The 25,060-nt window shown below is 44.8% G+C and overlaps 1 protein-coding gene across 1 annotated transcript in view; it reads left to right on the forward strand.

The window, feature by feature from the left end:
- The window catches only part of DNAAF8 (dynein axonemal assembly factor 8), a 91,307-nt gene that overhangs the window by 1,320 nt on the left and 64,927 nt on the right, over positions 1–25,060 (forward strand). Inside the window, exons 2-9 of the mRNA XM_050317825.1 lie at positions 3,877–3,990; positions 4,943–5,431; positions 7,632–7,728; positions 8,136–8,268; positions 9,195–9,338; positions 9,751–9,819; positions 11,692–12,045; positions 13,875–14,034. Of these exons, the coding sequence (XP_050173782.1) occupies positions 3,877–3,990; positions 4,943–5,431; positions 7,632–7,728; positions 8,136–8,268; positions 9,195–9,338; positions 9,751–9,819; positions 11,692–12,045; positions 13,875–14,034 (1,560 nt within the window). The remainder of the gene's footprint in view (positions 1–3,876; positions 3,991–4,942; positions 5,432–7,631; positions 7,729–8,135; positions 8,269–9,194; positions 9,339–9,750; positions 9,820–11,691; positions 12,046–13,874; positions 14,035–25,060) is intronic.

Genomic DNA, 25,060 nt, shown 5'->3' on the forward strand with positions numbered 1-25,060 from the left:
TATTTTTTTGTTTAAAAATCCAGTGAAAACAATAGCAAACATAAACCAGTGTCCAAGGCCAGCTTGGACAAGACTTGGAGCAACCTGGGCTAGTGGAAGGTGTCCCTGCCCATGGCAGGGGGTGGGATGTGATGAGCTTTAAGGTCCCTTCCAACCCAAACCATGCTGGCATTCTGTGACTCTATGATCATTTGATCTGTCATTTGAGCAGTGGAATGTTAGGGAGATAGGGAAGACAAGTGAAATCCAGCTGAGAGCAGAGGTGTCAGCCTGTCTTTGCTGTGTTCCTTCCCTCTCCATGCAGGCAGAACATGGGAACATGCTTTAAGAGAACACAGTTACAGCAGTTTGGCTAAAAACCCCAAAAAGTACTCTGTAAATGAGAGGCTCAGCTGCCTCTGGGGTGTGTATGCTGAGCAGGGCAGAAACCTCTTGACCCTCTGAACTCAGGTGGGAAGGAACAGCTCCAAAAATGCAGATTTTATCATTCCCTGCTGACAGTGAAAACCCTGGGAGTGTTGAGAATTCCACTGCCCTTGCTGCACGTGCCGTGCTCTTGTTTTGCACTGCTGTTTGTCCTTTGGTGAGCTGTCCTTAAGCTCATCTTTCCTTTGTTTGAAGGGAAGCTGCTCCAATGGCCTCGGAAGGGCAAAGTGAGGATGCAGAACATCCAGCTGAGCCTCCTGCAGCTCCCATGAGGAGTGACAGGCCATTCCAGTGGGGATCCATACTGGCTGCAGTGAAAGACCAGCTCCCATCTCTGGACTCCTGAGTCCTCCACAGTAAGCACTGAAACCTGCCTTTCTTCCCACAGTGCCTCGCAGAAATCTCTCAAGGGCAGGAGCAGGTGACCTTGGGCAGGCATTTCAGAGTGGCTGCTGTGGTGCTCTGAAGGGGCTGCCTGTCCTGGCTGTGTAACACTGTGCATTAATCCCCAGCCTTCGGGGTTACCCTCAGTTGTCAGACAGTCACTGCCATCTCCTCTCGCTGTATCCTTTGGAACCTGCCCCTCTGCTCAGGTGAGAGCCCACCTGCAGTGCTGCCTCCAGCCCCAGGGTTCCCAGCAGAGGAAGGACATGGATCTGTGGGAGAGAGTGCAGAGGAGGTCACCGAGATGATCAGAGGGATGGAGCAGCTCTGCTCTGAGGAGAGGCTGAGGGAGTTGGGATTGTTCAGCCTGGAGAAAAAAAGGCTCTAGGGAGACCTGAGAGCCCCTTGCAGGGCCTAAAGGGGCTCCAAGAGAGCTGGAGAGGGACTTTGCACAAGGGCCTGGAGTGCCAGGACAAGGAGAATGGCTTCCCACTGCCAAAGGTCAGGGTTAGATGCGATATTGGGAAGGAATTTTTCCCTGTGAGGGTGGTGAAGCCCTGGCACAGGTTGCCCAGAGAAGCTGTGGCTGCCCCTGGATCCCTGGAAGTGTCCAAGGCCAGGTTGGACAGGGCTTGGAGCAACCTGGGCTGGTGGAAGGTGAGCTTTAAGGTCCCTTCCATCCCAAACAATTCTGTGACTCTCCACACAGTATTTCCAGGAAAGAGGAGAGTAGTGGCCATCTTACAGAATGAACCCATGTTTCTTCTTAGTTTGTTTAGTCAAAACTTTGGTATGAAAGCAGCATCCTGCTGATTTACAGTGAAATGATAATGGTTTATGCTTGGCAGTATCATGCTATTCATTCCAACAATGTACTGGCAGACAGCAGACCTGTTGGTATCATTTTCTATCTGTGAGGATCCCAGGAAAGTGATATTCCTGAATATGGTGCAAATAAAAAAGTGCCTTCCACTCTAGTCCAAGATGCCCTGGCACTGACTTTCCTGAGGGGATAATGTGTTTCAAGACTCTATTATTAGTGGCCTTTTGTCCAAATAAAAATATTTTGTTGATTTTTCAAACATGTATAAACTTGAAAAAAAAAATTTGAACACACAAAGGATATATTTTATTCTGTCTTCTTGTGACCATTAATGGTACAAGGGGAGTCTTGTGGGCAGTGAAGGAAATGCCTCCAAGGGCTATTTATCACTTATTATTATCATCAGTGATCAGAAGCACTGTGATCTAGTGGATAAAGTGTTGATAGACATACCATGACTTGATTTCTGCAGCTGGATCTGTCACTGCCACGGTGGACAAACTATTTTGCCTCACTCTATCTCAGTTCCCCTCTGCCTACTCTCTGGTTTAGTTATTTAAAACAACCACTGCATTTTGATATGTGTCTGCATAGTCTGGATTAAGGCCCAACCCTGGAATTATTTTTAGGCTTTCTTGTTGTACAATAAGTGTACAATAAGGTTAAGAAGGAGGAAAAGCTCCACACTCTGGTGCCAAATACCTTTGTGACACTCTAAATCACACCGAACATTTCTTTTTACTTACAAACAACCTCCAGTTTCTCTGTTTCTGTTTGAAAATTCCTGCTGAAGGAACCTGAGACAACCTATTTGGCATTCAGAAGATCTGGTTGTATAATCCCTGTCCTGCTGAACCTGCAGTTCCAGTGGTGCACCTTTGTCTGAGCCATTTATGCATCCCAGATCTGTGACCTGAATGTGCTCTGCTCCTGCCTCTGCAAATGGCACTGACAAATGTGTTTTATGCCCTGAAGTGCTTTCCTTACCCCGATATGCAATTTATTAAGAGGAAAGATGTTCTGCTGGAGTTTTCTTCGTGTTAAGGAAAGTTAATGATACCAGAAAGAACGCTGTGCAGTGAATTCCCCAAAATGCACACTTGCAAAACGAAGGGACAAGCAGGAAAGCTGTGTCCTGACTGCTGAGGAGGTGCTTAATCTGCCCTTGGTGCCCATGTGTAAGCATTCATCTCCAGTGCATATCTTATGTTTAGAAAAGGGATTTTCAAAGCTGTTTAAATGCTGACCTACCAAGCCTTCATGGCCCTTCCTATCCTCAGCTGGGGCTCTCACCCACATGTCCAGCAGCTCTGCTTGAGCTCAGCTCGGGGCCTTCATGCTCTCTCTGAGCTGTGTTGGAGAAGTGCTGGTTTCTGGCTGAGCTGGACTTTCATCTGTGAATTAACTCTCAGGCTTTATCTCTGGCCTGCCTCATCACTGCAATATTGCCTTATCATGTAGATATTTTACTCAGCCTTGTTACTACCCCTGCTCTGTCCTGCTTGTTCCTCCTGGGTACTGTGAAACTGGGCTTGGCCTGGTGAGGCCTTGCCTTCCCAGTCATGAGCTCCTCTTCCCTTAGAATCCCAGAATCCCAGAATGATTTGGGTTGGAGGGACCTTAAAGCTCATCTCTTTCCAGCCCCCTGCCATGGGGGTTGGAAACCTTCCACCAGGCTGCTCCAAGCCCTGTCCAACCTAACCTTGGACACTTCCAGGGCTGGGGCAGCCTCATCTTCTCTGGGCAACCTGTGCCAGGGTCTCCCCACCCTCACAGGGAAGAATTCCTTCCCAATATCCCACCTAGCCCTTGCTTGTGGTTGTAGGAAGCCATTCCCTCTCATCCTGTCACTCCAGGCCCTTGTAAATAGTGAGCAGCTCCGCTCTTGCCTCTCTGGTGGTGAATGAGGTCGTGCACAGAATCACTCAGGAGTTAGAGAAGAGAACTTACCCACCCATCTCCCTGCTCAGCTCAGAGGGATATTTGTCATCAACCTCCATGGAAATTCAATGTTTTACATGGTTTTTACAGCTGTAGCTTGCTCCAATGTTGGGTGGCTGTGAGACAGCCTGGGGTGGTGGCTGTTGGGCTACTGGACTGTCTAGTGAAGGTGTGACTGCAAAGAAACTTCCTGGCTCTGCACTTCAAGGGGTGACAACACGGGAGTTTTCACTGCAAACCAGATATTCAGGCAAATATTACGGTCACTTGTTTAATTTCTCTTTTTTTGTTATTGTTTTCAGTCTGACTGTGAGAGCGGTGAGGAACTTTTCATCTTCCAGCGGGAACTGTCCAACTTAATTCCCGACCTTTCGGAAGAACTGATGATGTTTTCCTTGGAAGACTCCAACGTGCAGGTTGTGACTCACCCCTCTCTTCTGCCTGTCTCCAGTGTGGGCATCTGCTGGTGTTGGACCTGTTTGACTGAACTGTGTGATGGAAAAGCTTAGTCCCCAGTACTTTCTCCCACCAGAAACTAAACCTTTCTTTCTCTTTATGCAGTGACTCTTTTAAGTTTTCTCTGTTCTTGAGATTTTAGAACTTTTCTGTCCCATCTCCTGGCAGTTCTTATTGTGCTTTCACTGTTTGTTTTTCCTGTGCACTAGCAGTGCACACTAACCCTGTGGATTGATGCCTGAATTTTTCAGGGTTTTAAGTTGTTTCAGCTAACATGTGATGTGTCTAGAAAATGAAGAATTATTTAGGACAGTGCAGAAAGGGAGACAAGTATGAAGTTTACTCCCCTTAAACAGCTTTTCTGGGAGAAAATTATTACTTTGCTCCTGCAGTGATGAATTCATAGAATCCCAGAATGGTTTGGGTTGGAAAGGATTTAAAGGTCATCTTGTTCCAACTGCCCCTGCCATGGGGGACACCTTCCACTAGCCCAGGTTGCTCCAAGCCCTGTCCAAGCTGGCCTTGGACACTCCCAGGGCTGGGGCATCCCATCCCTGGAAGATTAGCCATCATGAGAAGCTGGAAGAGGAGCCAGCTGATCCTACTGTTCCATCATGGGAAGATTAACAATGTGCTGCTTTTCCCCTGTTGTTTATCTTGGTGTGAGAGATGTCCTAGAATGAGCATGTGTAAGGAAAACAAATCTCAAGGATGTTTAGCACTTCCTGAAATTAAAGTTTCTGGAAAGTAAACAGTCTTACTGTTTTCCATGATGGATGTGGTGTGGGTTGTTTCCATATGGTGCCTAAGTTGGAGCTGTTGTCTTCCAATCACTTTGTTTTGGTTTATTGTCTCCTTCTAAAGCCCAGGGAGACATCACTTTCTGCACATGTGTGCTTTTTCTACCTGTAGCAAATCCAGGAAACAGAAAGACAACCATGGGAAATCTGGAACGGAGACCTGGAAAGTTTTGGCTTTCAGGAAGAAACAGATGGTACCCAAATCATTGCAAAAGAAGATGTACAAGTGATTAAAGATGAGACTTCCAACCTTGCCAGCCAGACTGAAGAAATGCCAAACCAAAAGGGAGCTGTTCTTGAAGAGTCTCTTGCAGATTCCACAGATCACCTTGAAGAGAAAGAACTGGGCAGGAGACAGGCCAGGGAAACAGGGAACTCTTGGCTTGATACAGCATTGTCTGTGGATGAGCTGTGCAGTGAAAAAGAGAGAAAAGAGCTGACAGAGATGCTCTCCCAAGTCATTCTGGAGCCATCCCCAGGCCACCCAGAGCAGGATGTCAAACCTCCCTCCTGTGACATCAACAACAGTCTGGAAAGAATTGCAAAGGGAGAAACCTCCTCAGATGAGCATCTTGGAGAGCTGACCCATTTGTCATTGCAGGTAAGTGGCCCCAAGAACAAACTTTGGGGGGTGCTGCTCGTGGGGTGGGGGTGCATTGCTTGCAGAGTCCTGCTAAGGCTGAAGTGCCAGCTGATGCACACACAGAGGGGGTGTGTTCCATAAGTACCAAAAGCTGTCTCAGAGCTGTCATTGCAAGTCTGTGTTGGTGGCAAACCCAGTGGATCACAGCATGGCTCGTGGGACTTCAGGACAGCCAACCACAGCATCCATCTCTGGAAGTGCAGGAAACTCTTCTGCTTCCAGGCAGACTTGGCACTAAAACAGGGAGCTTTCTGGCCTTCCAGGGTCTGGTTTTTCCTCTAGTGCTGGAGGTGAGAAGAGAAGGTGGTTAGGATTGTTCCTGAAGTCCTAAATCTCTTCCACCTGAGGCAGGTCCTTAGTTCTGTGGGATGGTTCTCTTCAGTACTGTAGGTTTAGGTCTTCCTTTATTGATTTTTGAGTTCATTAGGACTTAATCAGCACAGAGCATGACCTGATATTTCTGTTCAAAGCCTTCCATAGGTCAGAGTACAGATATTTTCTTTCCCTTTCATCTACATTCACACAATATATTTTTTGATGTTCGAGCTGTTCCAGTACAGGCAAGGAATGCAGCTGCTTGCCTGTGTGTTAAATTGTGTTGCATCATTGGATGGGATCTTTTTCAAGTGGTTCTGGGTTTAATTCCCATCTCACCTCATCTAAATCAGTGCTATATTAATTCAGGAGGCATGATTTGCCTTTCAGAACCTATTTGATATCAGCTGATGGTTTTGGTTGGGCACTGAGACCAGGTTGAGTGTTTTCTCACTTTGCTTTGGAAGATGGTTGTTACTTCCCAGCTCAGCAAGGTACTTCATTTATGTCAAGTTGTTAAAACCAATATAACACTTTCTTCTTGATTCATATCAGTTCATTTGATTTTTTTTTTTCCCCTCAAGTTCCTTTCTGTGTTAGAAATGGAATTGTGCAAATCTTAAATTCTTTTCTTCTGGACCCTGTCTAGTACCTTCCAACAGTGCTGTTGCTAGCAGGTTAGATGGTAGCTTGTCTTGGTTATTATAATGGTTTGTACTTCAGCACTATTACTGAAAGAGAAGCTTAGTTCTAACTGCATCATAATAAAATAAATTATATGTTGTCTTCCTCTTCGGGCTGTTTGATAAAACAGAACCTGTGCTGACCTGTGATGTAGTTCTCACTTGTCAGTCCTTTCTTGCTGTTCCAGACCAATAAATAATGGCATTTTGGAACCAATATTAGCTTTGTGTTGCTGAGAGACTTCATTTTGTGACTCTCATCAGGGTTTTATCTTTCATCAGCTGCAGTGTGTAATGACAGAATAGAAGTAGTCAGGGTTTGAGATGTGTGAAGATTTATTGCTCAGGAAGGACTGAGAATCTCTGAGACGAGAGGGGCAGATGACAGAGGTTTTACAAGGTGAAACTGCTGGTTTTGGAATCTGCTTCTGCTTTCTAAAACCTGTGAGTGGTTATGAGAAATGCATGTTTGTTGTAGCTGTGACATCGTTGTCACGACTGACAGCCCCCTTCCTTTTATTAAAACTCGTGAGTGCTTCTAAGTTCTGGTGTTGATATTTCAGATGGATGTGAATGTATTTAATTACACTTTCAATTTCAACTAATGGGGAAAGCAGTCAGTGTTTTAAAGGCATGTGGATGTGTCAGTGCAGCCTGGTTCTCATACCTGAGTTAGCAGTGTGAGTGTGCCCTCAGCCAGGTGTGTGGGATTCCCAGCGATGAAATGGGTGATCCCATACTCACTGTGGAACAACAGCTGGGAGATTGCTGACTCTACCTAGAGGAATGGGAGTTTACCTCATCTCAGAGAACAGAAAAGCCAGAATTCCTTGTCTTACGAGTGGCAGTGAGAAGTTCTCAACATTATTCAGGATCAGAATACACATGCTTGGTCTCGGATCAGGCCATTTTTTAATCTGTTTTCACTGTCTCCAGGGTTTTTTGTAGCCTATTTCAAAAGGATTCATGATTGTCAGTGAAAAAACCTCAGCAGAAGTAGATGAAGCAGCTGGAGAGATGCTCTGTCCAAAGGGATATAACAAATCATTCCTTTCCTTCCAGCAGTTCCTCGTGGAGCTGCTGAAAGCAAGCTGGCAGTGAAGTTAGGGATGGTCTTTTGGGAGTGAACTTTCCATCATGTTTCTGTTGTCTTCTTTCAGAACACTGAGAAATGGGATCTGGACAAGAATCCTGAGGAGCTGGAGCAGCAGAGAGATAACACTCATGCAGAAGTTGCTTTCTTCTCAGCTGGTTATGGTAATATTACTAAATTAATACCAACTTTGCTGAAAGTGTGTGTATAAAAATAAATAAAACTCGGGTTCCTGCATTTAAGTCATCCCCTGAAGCATGATTTTGAATGTTGAAATCATAGTGGGTTTTTTTAATCCCTCTAAAACATGTTTAATTAGCTTCCCTCAAGATTTCATCTGGTTTTCTTAGCCTGAAGCCAGCGCTTTGTGGCCTGCCATGGTCTAAGAGTGGATCAGACGAGCTGGTTGAAGGTTTGAAGGGAGTCAGAGCCAGATGCCAACATTATCTTTCTCCTTCCCCTTCTGCCAGGCTGTAGGAAAAGGGACAATGTGGAAATGAGGAGCAGGTGTGTTGGGTGATCCCATGGCAGAGGACCACAACTGGTGATTCCTTTGGTTGCTCTTCCGTAGAGACCTTCAGGAGGGAGTCTGAGCTCCTGGAGAAGCTGGAAGAGCTGAGTGCCAGGCAGTCCAGGCCAGTGTCTCCTCCCTGCAGGTGGCTGTCAGCCAAGCCCTCCTCCTTTCAGGAACAGCAGGACAATAAGTAGGTCCTTCTCTGTCATAAACCCCAGATAATCCTGGCTGCCTGTAGGGATACTGGAAACTTCTGTAGGTGCTGCTCCCTGCAGCCACTGCAGAAAGCTGATTCCATAGTTGGAATATGCTCCAGGGATGTTCATGGGAAGAATTAAGGCTCAGTCATTCACATGCATTTGATGATAAACACCTCAGCATTATCCATCAACCACCACCTTTGTCTAGGCCTTACCTGAGACAAAGGGGAAAGGCAGGAAAACGAGGCTAAGCTGATTATCATCCTCACATTGTTTTGGCATCCAGCCTACCAATTTCTTTTTATTGGTACTTCAATTTAGGTAAAATATACAGGATGGGGTTTTTTGTGGGTATCAGTGGAGATGTCAGTGCAGCATGGAGGGTTCTGTGTGAAAGAAGTGGGTTTTCAGGCTGTTCAGAGGGAACAACATCAGTGGTGTAGGCACAGAGGAAACAACAGTGAAAAAGCCTGTGGAGTGGAAGGTGGGAAGTATCCTCATTCCAATAGCAGGGAGAGCCACGAAGATGATTTGCACTTTGTGTGCTCTGAAGGATAAAACAGAACTGCCTAGAGTGGCAGAGAGGAAAAGGGAGACCTGTCCTTAACACACTGACACAGCTAATTGGTACCATAACTGCCTGCCTTTGTTCTACAGAACCATTTGATGTTGTCAGATTTTGAGAACTAAATATCCCTCATGCTCCTGCCTGTGATCTGTATTCCTGGGGGAAGCTGAATCTTTGACTTAAGCTTTGAAAGGTGGTGGATTGCAGACAGAAGTAGAGTTGGAATCTGTATGGTAGCCAAGCACAAAGCTCTTTTCTCAACCCAGTTTTGATCCTAATCCACACTCTGCAGGACTTCTTGTCTGGATAAGGCAGAGGACATGCTGAAATGGTGTGTTCTGTATGCAGGGATGTTGCCTTGCCATCATCCTCCCTAAGTTCTCTGAGAAGGAACAGAAGGTTACAGAGCCTGCCAGAGCCTGCAACTGTGTACTTAGACTTAAGAGATGATGCCCCACAGAACTCAGTGACATTCCCTGAAGAGGAACAAAGGTAAGTCCTCGATTTATAGCACTTTATTGGTAGTGAGAAACAAGGAGCAAAAAGTGGGAAAGTGAAACCTTCTCTCTGCATTGCATAGTTCTGAAATGTAACTTTGAAACTGTTCTTTTCTTTCACACTCTGCCATCAAAAGAAACCTTGTAGTTAATAAACAGCTGATAGGTCATAAACAGGTAACACATTTTAATCTGGCTGCTTGAATATTTAAATTTTTTTGTTAGACTAATAGTGTGAAGAACTATCCATAACACCTGGAGTTCTTCTCTGAAAGTCTCTCCCTATTTTCTAATTTTCTAAATTTGTAATATGTATATTTTCTCATATATATATTCAATATAATTGATGAAGAGCCACCACCCATTTGGAACAGAGTTAACTCATGTTGTCTGATTTGTTTCACAAGTTCAAGTGACAGCTCCTCTGAAGAAGAAGAGGAAGAAGAGACAATTAAGGATGAAGCAGAAAGGAGAATGTAAGACTCTTTACCAGGACCCCAGATCAAGTGATAGAATGTTCATTCTTTCTGGAACTCAAATAATTGCCCTAACAGTGATTAGAGTGAAAGCTTGTGTACTGAAATATCTCCATTTCTGCTCTTCCCAGCCAAAAAAGCCCAATAATGAAAGTGTTTGTCTGGCCCCAGGAGATCACTTTTCCTGTTGCATGGCAAAGGTACCAAAGGTAGAAAAGAGTTGTTGATCCTTGAGGCAGTGCAGCACTTGCACCTCTGCAGCTGCATGGGAGCAACTCAAAACTCAACTGGAGCGGCCCTGGGTGGCTGGGAAATGTGACTCTTCCTCCAGACCTGTTTGAGTGACACAAGAACTGTCCTTTAAATGACTCACAGTCAATCTTTGAAAACGTTTTAGGGGGTTGACTCAGACAAACCTTTATTTTTTAGAAAAAATAAAGCAGGCTGGAATAGATAGAAATTAAAAGAGGGTGTTGAATACACTGTGTGGGCAGGGATGCTCCCAGTTCTCCTTAATTGGAGGGGGAAGGGGAAAGAGTGTGATGGATGGAATCCTAAACTGTAAATTCCTCAGTAGGCACAGATGTCAGCCTTTTCCTGTTACTAAACTCAGGGTTTGATTCATACCCTTAAGTTATTAGACATTTGTTTAACGTGAAGCAGAGATGTCAAGCCTTGATGATCCTCCTGCACTTATGCTGTGGGTTAATTTCAAAGTCTGCTGCATGTAAATTCACATCACAGCAGTGCAGAGGACCAGCAGAACACATCTATTGTTGTGCCAGCCAGGTATACTTTTTTTTTCTAATGGTTCGAAAGAAGAAATGATTTGACAAGGAGCAGAGCCTAAACAATATCATTTAGGACATCCAATCCAAAATCCAAAAAGCAGGGACAAGGTGATGCTTGGGGGACTCTCCCTGGCACTGACACAAGTTCAGCAGCTGCATCAGTGTAAATGGAGTGATGGAGAGCAGAGCTCGGCTGATTGGATTTTGAGTTCTTTAATGGTGCTAAAGAACATACACAAATGAAATGCCTGGCAAATATTGCTCAGTTCTGCTTGGAAATAAAGAGATCCCCTTGGTCTCAGCAGGGCAAGATTCTGATTTCATTCACAAGGGGTCAGTGCCATTTTCACTCTTCTCTGGATGGAATTATTAAACATATGCTACATAGTCTGCAGTACAATATACCTACAATGCTGAGGGCTCATACACACCACCAAACTACAGCATTACTATCCAACCCAAACCAACAGCTGCTCAGGCTGTGTACTCTTCTAAAATAAGGTGTTTTATTTGCTCATAATCACCAGATGAGGTACAAATTGATTTTAGCAGGTGTCTTGGGAACAGAACTGCAGACTCACCATATCTGCCCATTGTGTCATGACCAGACATTCCACAACAGAACATATCCCAGTAATGTGCTTGCTGACAGTTCAGCAGTCTCGTTAACTTGGAGGGGATATTAGTTAAGCCAAACACTCAAAAATTCTAACAATTACTAGAAAAAAACTTCTTCTGTATGTGTTTGAATCCCAACCCCTGCATCCAAAGGGGGCAAAAATCTGCAGGCTCTGATTTCCATGCCAACGATGCATTTGTTGAGGGCTCTTTTAGTAGGTGTGTGTTGTGCCTGAAATGCAGAAGAGGTAAATAAATTGCCATGAAGATAATTTCTGTGTTCTGTCTCTGTAGTGTTTTGTGTCACCTGAGTGCTGTTGCTGCTATCACCAGTGAGTTATCATTCCTGTAGATGCCCAGCCCATGTTTTGTAGCTGTTACTCATATGAGAAGTTCCTCAGAGTTTGAATTTATTCCCGTGATGCTTTGTGTTGATTAAATGAGTTTTTTATTTCCTTTGCAGGAGGAATTGCTCAGGGAAAAGCCTCTTACTGCAACAACTCCGAGCAGCCCGTAAGGAGACCTCAGAGCTTCTTCATAAAACATCTACTGCAACTGAAAACCTGGATCCAGAAAGGCTGGAAGACAGAGGTTCCTCCAATATAAGTCAAACCCAAAATTGCAAAGTGAGGCACGAGACAAATGAGGTGGTCCCTGGGAAACTAATGAGGTTGGAACCAGAGAAGAAAAGTCCCCCTTTGTCCAGCTGTGGGGACAACAAAGCTGACATAGAAAAAGGAAGTGAAATGGAAGCTGAGAAGGTTCAGAATTCAGGAAATGCTCCAGAGTGTCCTCTAACTACAACAGAATTGCCAAGGTATCCCACAAGAGAAGTCAGCAGTGGTTTTGATTGTTGTCTGACTGTCTAAGATTAAAGAACATTGCTTGCCTGCTCTGTGAGCTGGAGCAAAAGGGTGTCTGGTTTTGTTACCTGAAAAACAACAGTCCTGGCAGCTCTTGCTAAAAGGTTTAGAGGAAGCCTGAGTGGATCAGTGAAGTGGCCTGGGATTAGTTGTGCTATGGCACTCACTTGTGACATTGTGAATTTAGCCTTTTTCTTTAGTTTTTATTCTGTAGAAGAGGAGGATAACAATATTGATTTCCTTTGTGAACAACTGCACTGAGGTTTCCTAAGCACAGCATCCTAGAAAATAGGTCTGGAAGGGTCAGTCTCCCTGCACCAATACAGAGTGAGGTAAAATCGAATCCTTTCCTGGCAGATCTTTATATAACTTGGTCTTGAAATCCTCAGTGGTGAGGATTCCTTGACTCCCAGGTAGTACATTTTGCTGCTTTATTATCTTTACAGTTGTAAAGCTTTTCCTTAAATTATCCTCTCTCCAATTTAAGCTTGTTTTTGTTGTGTTCCTGGAAGGAAAGGGAAGTGGTTTATTTCTCTTTCTCAATATCAAACCCCTTTTACAAACTGCAAGATGTATCAGCCTCCCCTTGTAACATTTTCTTCCAAACAAAGGAATTCTGACTCTTTGCCATCAAGGCAAATGCAAGACCTTGGAGGGACAAAGTACACCCATGAGGAATACCAAAGGAACACCTTGGAAAACTTTAAAAAGTAGAAATAAGAGTGATATCAACTGAGGAAATAGCAGAGTTATTTGGGCCTCTGCCTCCTCGGGCTCAGTTTAATGTTGTGTATTCTGCAGAAGGTCTGATTTTAAAGTGAAATCAGGTGGTTGCCTTGTGCACCTGCCCAGCTCTTTGGGAGAGCTCCATTATCCTGCTTTTTGAAAGGTTATGTTCTGCCTGCTATTTTCAGACTGAAATGACTTTGACATATGAGCCCTGGAAAGAATTAGGATCCACCTGCTCTGGAGATTTTCCTGTTTCAGAGTTAAACAGTTGCTGGCCCTGCCACTTAGACACCTCAGCTGCTGTTTACCTGGTGTAAATGGCAGATGGTTGGTTGCAGGGTTTTTTCTCTTTGGAATTCCTGACATTAAAACTCATTGCTTCCATCAGGAATATAAAACTCCATTTTGGCTACCTGTTAACCTGTCACAGCGATGGGAGCCCATGGCTGGGCAAGGAGCTGGGTTAGTTATTGTCCAAGTAATAGCTCACAATGATTTTAACTGATTTCAGTTTTCTTTCTTGCTGTTCTCATCATTTTTGGGGCACCTGGGGCTGGTAGAAGTCAGAAGAAATCGAACTCCATAGCAGAGGAAATCTTCCTGCAGGCATCAAAATGCAGAAAGATGGAAGGTCTTGGGTCAGGGAAACTTGTCACTGTCCTATCCTGTAGCAGATAGGAAAGGGAATGGGGTTAGACTGAGAATTTTGGTGTGGAGATGGGGAGTGAAACACCACAAATACATCTCTGCTTCAAGGAGTTTTTATCTCCAAATAGATCATCACCACTTATCAGAGGTTTGAGCTCTGCTCCTTTGCTTTGAAGTTGGGTGTTTCTCTCAGAGAGATGATTTCATCCAATGACAAGTTCTTGTGTCCCCCCACAACCACCTAAAAATCTCTCTAAATCTATTTTAGCCTTTCAAGTCATGTTTCACTCAAGTGTGTGGTATAAATACAAGAAAAAAAAAATAAAAAGAAATGCAAGCAGATGAACAAGTGGCTTTTTCTCCCAAGTGAAAAGCTTAAGCCAAGCAGAATCTGTATATTTTTCAGGACACAAGAAAGTGAAAGAGAGCTATCCCAGAAGGAAGAGCAGATGAAAGAGAGACAGAGGAGACTCGGATTCCAGGAGCAGCTGGAGGGATTGCAGCCTCAGCAGTCAGTGTGTGGGACGCAGCCCATGGCAGAGAACACCCCTGTTCTGTTCCACATGGTCAGTGGCTGCCTGTGCCTTTCAGAGTGGCTTCCTGGCTCCGGGCAAGTGTGATCCTAGAGCAAAAAGGAATTTTCGTTGCATTATTTAAAATCTGTTTGTTGTGGAGCACCATCACCTGATGGGATGAGCGGTTGCACAGCTCTTCTCTCACACTAATTGTATTTTTCTCCCCATGCAAGCTGCCCACGAGTTTTAACCTGTCACGGTATGGCAGGAGCCCAGCTTGCTGAAATCAGTGTGCTTAGTGTCACCTGCTTCATGGGAACCAGACTCTCCCACATGATTTTTCATAGCTTTTTCTAAAAAAAAAAAAAAAAGAAATATTTTTACTGTCATACTCCTAAAGCAAAGCTTATGCTGAGTCCTGTCTGGTTGTCTGCCCCCAGCAGCTTTATAGGTCAGTTTAGTGGGTAGGTTTTGAGGACTGGGGGTTCAATAATAACTTTTGCTCCTGATTAAGGGAGTATGAAATTATCCTGATTTTTCCCAAATAAGGCTTGGAAGACAGGGCTGGTTTTCCTCCTGAGAAGGTTTGTATATGTCTTGTTGGAATGAGATGGTCTTTAAGAGTCCCTTCCAACCCAAATCATTCCATGATGATGTGATATGCAGTCCTGCCTCATCCTTTCACTGAATTCACTGACCACAGGGCCAGCTGAGAAGGTAAGAGGAGATGAGAAACTCCAGGATTTGTCTGTAATGATTTATTTGGGCTAATAGCACCAACAGAGGTCTCCTGGCAGTGCAAAAATTGGAAGACCTTACAGCCCTACATTGGGGGCTGGACCATTTAGGTTTGGTTTGTAACTTGATTACTGTGTTTCTGGAGATTGGAAAGCTCATTTTATTAAACACTGGATTAATCACCAATGAGGAGTAAAGGACTAACAAACTGCCAGCTGACTTTCCCTCTGCCAGCCTGCTTTGACAAGGTCAGGACACTGCCCAGAGCTCTGTTTTGGGGGTGTGAGGTTGTGGATCCTTCAGCCTCTTGCTGCTGTCAGGTGCCACCCATTCCAGTTAGCCCTTATTAAGATGCAGACACTCACTGGCTCATCAGAGCCTCGCTATCTCATTCCTGACAGTGCACCAAGCAATGCAGAATTATTCTGCACCGTGGTCATTTCCCATCTTTGCTGTGCTGAAGCCAATAAAATGAAGATAAGGGCTTGGTAATGGGGTTTGTCTGGAGTGCAGCTCAGGGTGTGTCTGTGCTGGAGCTGAATTGCAGTGTAAATGTGCCCCTGATAGATTTGGTGATAGTCCTGCCAGCCACCCTGTGACAGCAGGACGTGGGCATTGCTGCCCAGGGAAACAGGACAAGAGGCAGTGATTTTCAACTGCCAGAGGGCAGGGTTAGGTGGGATATTGGGAAGAAATTCTTGGCTGTGAGGGTGGGCAGGCCCTGGCACAGGCTGCCCAGAGAAGCTGTGACTGCCCCTGGATCCCTGGAAGTGTCCAAGGCCAGGTTGGACGGGGCTTGGAGCAACCTGGGCTGGTGGGAGGTGTCCCTGCCCATGGCAGGGGGTGGGACAAAACTTCTAAAATGTATCAGCATCATGCATCATGCAAAGGGCATAACAGCCCCTTATAAGATCACTTGAAACCCACCTTGATAGCATTTTTTTAAATTAGAATAGAGTTTTCTTTTCTTTCTTTTTTTCTGAACATAGACAGAAAAACTTGACATTTAAAACTAAAGAAGCTATAATTTGGCAGCTATGTCTCAGTGAAAATATCTAATATCTATATATAAACGTGTATATTCAGAGAACAAGCCCCAGTATTTGACAGAGTATCACACTTTCAAATTTGTTTTGTAAGTCCTTTGTTTTGGCAGTGATAGATGTTCAGATCTGGAACACTTGTCATAGTTTCCAGAATTCCTCTGACCATTTATAATGTACATAAATTATTGAATTGAATAATAATCAGAGAGAAAGTTTAGAAACTCTGCAATTACTGTAGCTGAGATGCTGAAAAAGACGAGCAAAGGAAATTTCAAAAGCTGCATTAGGGTTACATTAGAGTTCTTGTCTAAAATATAAAAGCAGTGAAACTCAGATTTAATGTGCTCTGTTTTTTTCCTTAACCCAGTTCAGTCAGACTCTGTCCTCAGCTTCACTTTGAGACTCAGGGTTGGGGATAACACTCCAAACAGTGCAGACTGAGAATTAACTTCCAGGGCCATTTCAGCTTCTGAGGAAGGGGCTGAGATCCGGTGTATTTTCAGGTTATGCAGGTACCAAGTTTCCTGGGAAATCATTGGGTTCATTCTAAGAATTCTGCCTGTCACATCTGTGTGTCAATACTTTTTCCTTCTGTCCCACCTCTTTGTTTTAAAAATAATGCATGGAAGAACCTGTCTATTTTAATAGTTTTGGTTTTTGCTGCTCCCTTCCATCACGCAAACTTTCAGTGAAATTTAAGACTGGCATGAGTTGATCTCTTCTGAAACTGGGCCCCTTAACCACATTTTAATCTTTGGACCTATTTCGGTTCCCACATTTGGATCTGTGGATCTCATTCAGAACTGATGTAAGGATCTAGAGCCCTGTGAAAGCCAGCAGAGTGGTGATGTGATCCTTGTTGTAAGGTCAGGATGAATTAATAGTTTAGAGTAACATGCACAGGGTTTGTTTCAGTATTTGAGCAGAGTTTTATTGATGAGGGAGGGAAAGGAAAGCTGCACAGTACGTAAACCAGTTAAATGGGGATGTAAAATGAAATGGGTTTGATCTGTCACTTCATTCATCTTGCTTATTATGATGGAGTAACTTTGTACTGATGTTGTTTTCCATATTATATTCCCATTAGGTGGGATCCAGATAATAGCTTTTACTTTTGCCAGGCTCGTAACTGCGATTTATGTCAGCGAGCAGCACAAGTGGGTTACTCTAAGAATCAGAGAATCACAGGATAGTTTGGGTTGAAAGGGACCTTAAAGCTCATCTTGTTCCACCCCCTGCCATGGGCAGGGACACCTTCCACCAGCCCAGGTTGCTCCAAGCCCCGTCCAACCTGGCCTTGGACACTTCCAGGGATCCAGGGGCAGCCACAGCTTCTCTGGGCAACCTGTGCCAGGGCCTGCCCACCCTCACAGGGATTAATTTCTTACCAATATCCCATCTAACCCTGTCCTGCTATTAGGGAAGACAAAGCAGGAACTGCAGGTGAGAGCAGGGCAGGCAGAGCAGGGACCTCACCAGCAAGGAGTGCCGTCCCACAGTCCCCAAACGAGGGCAGAGCAGCTCCGTTTGAGGGTGGCCAGTTGGGAAGTGTGTGGGAATGAGGTAGGTCCAAGGGACAGGACACATGGTCAGCCAGTGCAGGGATGTCCCAGGGTGTCTGTAGGGATGAAGCCGGTCTGAGATCAAGCCACAGAGTCAAATCAGTGAATGAAGGGTCAGTTCAGGTGAGTGAGGTGCCAGGCAGAGGTAGAGCTGCAGTGCAGCTTGACAAGGACCAAGGGAAATGTCTCAGCTGAAAGGCAGAATCACAGAATATGCTGACTTGGAAGGGACCCACAAGGATCATTAAGTCCAACTCCTGCCCCTGCAGAGGACAGCCCAACAATCCCCCCCTGTCCCTGAGAGCATTGTCCAAACCCTCCTGGAGCTCTGGCAGCCTTGGGGCTGTGCCCACTGCCCTGGGGAGCCTGTTCAGTGCCAACCACCCTCTGGGGGAAGAACCTTGTCCTGAGATCCACCCTGAGCCTGCCCTGACACAGCTCCAGCCATTCCCTGGGGGCTGTCCCTGGTCCCCCCAGAGCAGAGCTCAGTCCTGCCCCTCCTCTGCCCCTGCCCAGGCAGTTGGGACTGTAATGAGGTCTCCCCTCAGTCTCCTCCAGCTGAACACCCCAAGTGCCCTCAGTGTCCTCACATGGCTTCAAATCAAGGTCCTTCCCCATCTTCGTTGCCCTCCTTTGGACACTCTACCATGGCCTCACATCTTTCCTATACTGTGGTGTCCAAAACTGCCCCAGTATTGCAGGTGAGGCAGCCCCAGGGCAGAGCAGAGCAGGACAATTCCCTCCCTCACCCAGCCAGCCATGCTGGGCCTGATGTTCCAGGAGGACACAGTTGGCCCTCCTGACTGCCAGGGCACTGTTGGCTCAGATTCAATTTGCCATTGACCAGGTCCCCCAGGTCGTTTTCTGTGGCACTTGCTGGAGCTCCCAAGCAAAGGGGGAAGGGCCCAGCACCTTCACCCAGTTCCTTCCACAGCCCCACGGGACACACCGGAGCTTGTGTCAGCACTGGCAGCCAAACCACTGCAGGGGGTGGTGCTCATGACCCTGACGCTTTTCCAGCTGTGGAATTCATCTCACGGGGAACAACCAGTATTTTACTTGTATTGAGCTCTTTTATTATTGGGACAAAGCAGGTGTTTTCAGCAGGGCTTCACCTTGGGTGTCTATTTATTGCTTTATCGTGATATGGCAGAGCAAGATAATGTCGTTTGAAAGCTGTTAGGAACCATCTTGTAACCAGCCCCTTATAAACACTGTTTTATCTGCCTTGCACAGCCAAACTGTTTGGGAAATGAATGTGTTGACTCATTCTGAGGCATCTCATTTTTCTTGGCACACACGAGCACTTTGGCCAACCTTGTATTAGTAATTATATTACCATAATCCTCATCTTCTTGCAGCTCAGCCTTTACAGCTGGCTCACAGAACAAAAACATCCAGGCACAACCAAGTCATTCTGCCTTAACAAATAGATTATGTGAATACTTTCCTTTCCAGCTTGTAAACACAGACTCTATAACCTTTCTGTCCAAATCAGTAGGTTCTTTATGTTAATACAGCATTGGCTCATCTTACTGATGTCAGGTAGAATTCTCAACTGCAAGACTTTCTACTTGAATTCCCACAAAATGAACACTATACTATGGTCAAAATCTTCCTTCCCTTTTTTATCTCTTTGTGGGAAAATCTGTGACAAAATCCATATTTACCATCAAGAGTGGTGCTGAAGTGCTGCATGTTTAGTAACTGGGAAAGTAAAGATTGATTTCCAAAACTTGTAGAAGTATTTTTAGTTCATTTAGTGGCCCCATAAGTTATTTTTATTGAGGAGGTGCCTTGATCTGCACAGTTGTCAGCAAAATGCTTTTGATTCTTTACCTGCCTTACTAAAATAGGTGCCTCCATTGCTATTTTATGGGTGTTTTGATCTTTTTAAGGAATTAGTGCTGACATCAACATTGGAAATTGCCCTTTTCTTACATCTTTGGGTTGTTCAAGGACATTGTGGATCCCAGGATCCCAAACCAGCAGTTTACCAGCTGGACCACAGCACTTGGGCACCTCAGCAGCTCACATGGCTGCACTTAGGTGATGTTCTAAGCAATATTTAAAAATACACCCTTTTTATTGCTGAGTGGAAAATGCATAAAGGAAAAGGACTGTAAGAAACTGAAATTAATGTCTCAGTATAAAGCATGTACAAAGGGCTGATGAATCAGTTATGAAAGAATAGGTTTTATGCCACTGCTGTATAGAAATGCCAGTTTATCCCCCAAAATGTGTTGCAATGCACAGATTTAGAGAGGGTGAGGAGATCTATTAAATCCCATTACTGTTATAATGGGTTTGTGACCCAGTAGTTGAATTTTTCTATATCTGTGTTACTCCAAAGCTGATCCTGGCTGTATAAATCACCTGTGACCAGATGTTTTCATTGACACTGAACCAAAGCTACGTTTGCACGAGTGTGAAAGTAATTAAAGCAGCGTTTAGCACGTACTGTTACTTTAATATAGACTATAAAAAGCTGTTTATTGTAAATATCGCCAGATATCTCCTACACTAAATTATCAGACATCAGAGCTGAGTTTGGGTTGTGCTTGGCTCCAGGTTTTGTCCCTCCTGTCCTGTCGCCGGGGTTGTGGCCAGCAGTGCTGTGCCCAGCAGCCAGCAGATGGCCCCTGATTCCTCCTTTTTTCTTACAGCAACGTGTTCAGTGAGTTCCTGAAACAAGATTAAAATCTCTTGTACTTAATGAACCTGCTGCCTCGACTCAAGAAATGCTTAAAAATAAACTAAGGCAATTAGAGCTGGAGTTAAACTTAGCACGCAGAGACAGGAGGCCAAGATTCCTGTTTGTACCACCAGGCCAGCACAGAGGGTTCAGAATAGGGTGCAAGTTCTCAAGAAAATGTTTTTTTTTTTTCCAGCATGTTAGCTGGCACAGAGCCTGTATCTCTGGCCTCCTCTTCATCTACCCATTGGTGCCAGGGAAAGCAAAGGGGGTAGGATTTCCTGGCACAGCTTCATCCCTCTCTGGATGGATGGAGCTGGGTCTGGTGTCCTTGGTGGCTCAGGCCAGGGGATTGAGGCCTCAGCGTGGCTTGGGATGCCATGGATCTAACCTAAGGATTTGCCTCAATAAGCAAAGCAGAGGATCTAGGCCTTACATGTCTGTGTGATAAACAACTTGCTCTGCACAGGCAGAGCTTGCTCTCCATGTTCCCTGAGTCAGGAATGTTCTGGAAGTGTGTGCTGGGCACTCTTAGGGCAGGTTGTTCTTAACATGCTGGTGTGCTTTACACCACTAGTTCTGCTCCCACAGCCAGAGCAGGTCAAAGTGCCACACAGAAATGCTGCTTTGCTAACCTGCTGTCTGCTTTAATAGGTTTTTCAGCCAAATGGTTGTATAAATGCTTGGAATCAGGGAACTCTCCTGTCCTGAATGCAACAGGACCACCCAAAAGCTGTGGAGAACCTTCCATGGAAACTGCTGCCTCAAGTCTCAGTTTAGTGGTTCACAGGGGCTCCTGCTTTTGAGCACTGCACTTTCCAGCTGTGGAACCAACTGAACAGTCAGGTCTTTACAAAGCAGTGAGTGCTTCCAGTGCTGTTTCTCTGATTGGAGTTGGAAGATGCCCCAGGATAATGGGAAATATTTAATCCTTTATATTTCTCGGCATAGCTTGGAAATGATTAAAATTAGTTCAGGCTTATTCTTCAATGTACTTATGCAGGATCTTGACAGATGGGAACATTGGTTGCTGTTGCTTAAGGGAAAGGTTAATATAAGTAAAAAGAATTTCGTTTCCAGGATTACATGCATGAACTTGCTGCCAGTAGAGGTCCTGAATACTCCTCCTTTCACATTAGCAGGATGTTCAGATTAAACTTGAAGAGAAGACAATAATGTAAAACGTCCATGGGCTAAATTCTAATCCTGATTTAGAAGCAGGCAGGAGAACACAAAACCATTTCTGTGCTTTTTGTCTTACCAGGTCTTGCTCTTTGAGGGGCCCTGTGTTTGTTGGCAGAAGGAGTAGCTGCCCTGAGTTTGCAATGTGTATGAACAAGTGCCAGTCCCTGTAATTATACAGAGAAATACTTTCTGCCACAAATCTCTCTCTTGGAATCAAAATAGAATTCCCAGCTCCTGGCCCTACCTCAGGGCTGTGATCATTGACGCTATTTGTAGATGAAAGGAGGCTCAATCTGCCCCTGTGTTTTTCGAAGGGGATGTACAGACTTGCCTGACACACCACACTGCTGTTAAAGAGCCTGTGTAATTTAAACTGGATTCCTGCTTTTCCTCCTGCCTTCTTGTTTAGCATTGACTTAGGTTGGGCTCGTGTTCCAAATCTTAGCGTGCTGTGGGGTAAGCTTGGTCACAAACTTGTAAACACCCAAATGCTCATTACAGAGCATTATTCTCAGTGGCAGGGAATGGAATTCAAGGCTTTATGTGAGATTATGAAGTGGGAGAATCGTGCAGTTCCTTTTCTTTTGCAAACACTGAGCTCAGTCCAGCTCTGTGCCAACCTGGAGTTCCCACAGGCATCAGGGGACACTGTAAACACTTAGCACCTCCCAGGATCACAAACCCTCAATTCACAGGTCTGAAGGGTTATCTGAAGGGTATTTTGTAGCTGGAGGGAAGCTCACAGAGCCTGGGACAAACTGGGCACAATCTGTTTTAAACTAGAAGCTGACAGGCTGAAAAACAAGCCACTTTAGCTCTGCTATAACTTCCTGATAAAGCAGCTGAGCATAATTTCCTTCCCCACACCCCGAGTTTCCTGTATTTCTGTGGGGATTTCCACAGAGTATCAGGGGAAATACATGAAAAGATAAATAGATGGGAAGACTGCAAAAAAAATAATGAGGCACTCCCTAAGTTGATAAGTGTATGTTGAGCCATAGAACCAATCATAAAATGGTTTAGGTTGGAAGAGGACCTTAGAGCTCACCTCATTCCAACCCTCTGCCGTGGGCAGGGAACAGGGAATCTCCTGGAGTACCAAACCAGAGCCATTTCAGCTGGATTTCAAGCCAGCTTGGAGCATGTGCCAAATCCCAGCCTCGATTTCAGGTGGCTGAGGACCAATTCCATGCTCTGTCACAGCATTTCTGAATGACCAATTCCCTTCTCTGCTGGAAATTGGGGCGTGTTTTATTTGGGAGGCAGTTTGGAATCACTTGAAGAGCAACATTGTGGAAGATGCAGACAAGATATTGCTGTTTGGGTTTCAGAGGCCATGACACTGATTGAGGAGTGCAGAGAAAGAGAACAGATACAACTTTTGAGAGTTTGTTGATAATCTTACACTCTCCTCTTCAGTGGGCTTTACAGGCTGTTGATAATTAATCCATCTAGACAAGGGACCAGGATAAGGGAATTTTATCCTCACTCTGCAGTTCCACAGAGAAATACTTCATGCCAGAGCTGAGCACAAGATCCTGATTCCCAGTCTTGTGCTCATATGAAATTTGTAAGTAATTAAACTTCCTTTACTCATTTCAGCTGCTCCTCATTAACCAGGAGTACAAACTCATTAGAGGAGGAACTTTTTGTCACATGTGCTCAGAACACTGGCACAATGAGGCTGTGAATTCTTCTGAGCCTCTCCAAGTATTACTGGAGTGTAAACACCAATCATGGAAAAGGCACTTCTCCTTTTTAATGGTTGTGTCTCAGAAAGCAAACAGTGTTCAGTGCTACTTTTTTTAAATTTTAGTGCAGTTTTCAGGTCTTTATTTACCTGAGTCGAGCCTCTGTCAGGAAATCTTTACACTTCTATAAAATAAAGAAGAAATTGTATGTTAAAAAAAAAAAAAAACAAAACAACTAACCCAAACCAAAACAACAACAACAAAGCTGTTTGTTACCAGTTATTTGAGGGGTTTTCAGCTGAATTCAAACTTGCTGAATTTCAGCCAAAAATACTCTGTGTCTGTGTGATCCTGATCTATAGTATGGGCCAGATCCTGACCTCCCATGGAAGAGAGTGTATCCACATCTCTGACAGCACAGATGAGTTGTTAACTCCAGGGAAGCAGCTCAGAATTCCCCTCTGGCACAGAGCAGTGGAATTCACATCTCCCTGTTGCCTGGGGTTGTGTTGAGAGGGGTTATGGAGTGGATGAAGAGGGATTTTTGTTGCAGTGTTGTGGTGGCAACAAAACCACTTCAGGGTTGCCCACACTCAGCTGGCAGCACCATGAAAGGGGCACCGAGTGGATTCTGCTGCCCTTGGTCCCTGTGCCAGGCAGAGCTCAGCTCCCTCCATGTCTCCCTGCACTCCTGAGTTCAGGAATTTCTGGTGACAAGCCAGTGTTTGTCCCTTGCCTCTCTAACTCTGTACACTTGTGCTGCCAGAGATGCAGAAGTGGCTTCTTCTGACCCAGGAGCAGTTTTATTCTTCATGCCCAAGATTAACTGCCCAGAACAAAAAGATAACTTTCAGCCAAGAAATTTTCTTTATTATTGTATTTTTAACTTCGGCTCACGTGATCTGTAACGCCCTGAACTGAGAACTTTAAAGATCAGAGCAAATAATGCTCCGTTACCCAGCTCTTTGAATTCCTGCAACCCTACTTGGGCAGAGTTCTCTGCTTTGGAGGATCAGAACTCCTCCATTTGAGCAATCTGAGGCACAGTTCACATCAGAAATTTCCATAACATCTTGCCAACACGGTGTTTTTCAGATCCATAACCTCAGCATGTCTGATACTCAGAAAGTAAGTGGTGCTACAGAGAGCGAATTCAGTACAAAAATGCACTTACAGAAAGACTATTCAGGCCATTAACATCAACTGAACTCTCTTTTTTGTCATTGAAAGTTACCTTCCTAATTAGTTTGTTCTGCCAGTCTCATGCAGGAAATGCAGATTCTCTGCTGTTCTTACCCATTGCTTCCACTTTGCAATGATAAAGCAGCCCTTTGAATGGTTTCAGGGTTTATTCCACCATTTAATGTGGAATTTCAAATAATCTAACAGATGGCATTGTCATCATTTCTCCTTCCCCACAGAATGAAAATGAACAAACACTTGACATTTCCAATATGTCTTCATCTAATGCAAGAATTTTTAGAAGCCATGGAAGAGCGAGATCTGCTTTGCCTTAGGTGGCCAAAACTGTTAAATGTGTCCTCAAAATCCTGCTTTAGCCACGAGACTGTAGGAAAAACAGGTATATACGAACAGAATCAACGTGGCTGTGCCTTGTACCAGCAGCTCTGCCCAGAACAAAGCAGGAACATGCAATGCCAGGGCTGCTGCAGCTGGAGAATGAACGTGGAATGCTCATTAGAGAAATTAGCTCGAGCTGCTGCAGTGCTTAGAAATCAGCTCACATTTACAAACCTCCAGCAGATGCATCGTTTGGCAAAAGATTCTGCAGGCGGTGATTTTGCCATTCATCAAGGATTGCCTCTTAAATCTGGGAGCGGGGTGAGGGTGCAGATGACACAGAAGGATAAATTTAGAGATGGCTGAAAACAATTATTTTGATTAAGTCTCCAGCCAATGAGAGTAAGAGTCTTCCTATTCCTCCCCTTCCCCCCTCACTCGCCCCCCTCTGGTGAAGGGGGAGGAGCCTGTGTGAGTAGAACTGATCTTCATTTTCCATGTGGTGGATGTTTGGCTGTAGGTCTGACTGCTCTAGGCTCTGCTCAGTGTAGTAGGGAGTGTTTTTTATGGGATATGATGCTTTGCTTCTGTGTTAGCATCAGTTAGCCTTGGAAAAGGAGCTGGAAGGGGAATATGCAA

Source organism: Myiozetetes cayanensis, unplaced genomic scaffold (genome assembly GCF_022539395.1).
Source record: "Myiozetetes cayanensis isolate MyiCay16 unplaced genomic scaffold, myiCay2020 scf20-37, whole genome shotgun sequence".
NCBI classification, from domain to species: domain Eukaryota; kingdom Metazoa; phylum Chordata; class Aves; order Passeriformes; family Tyrannidae; genus Myiozetetes; species Myiozetetes cayanensis.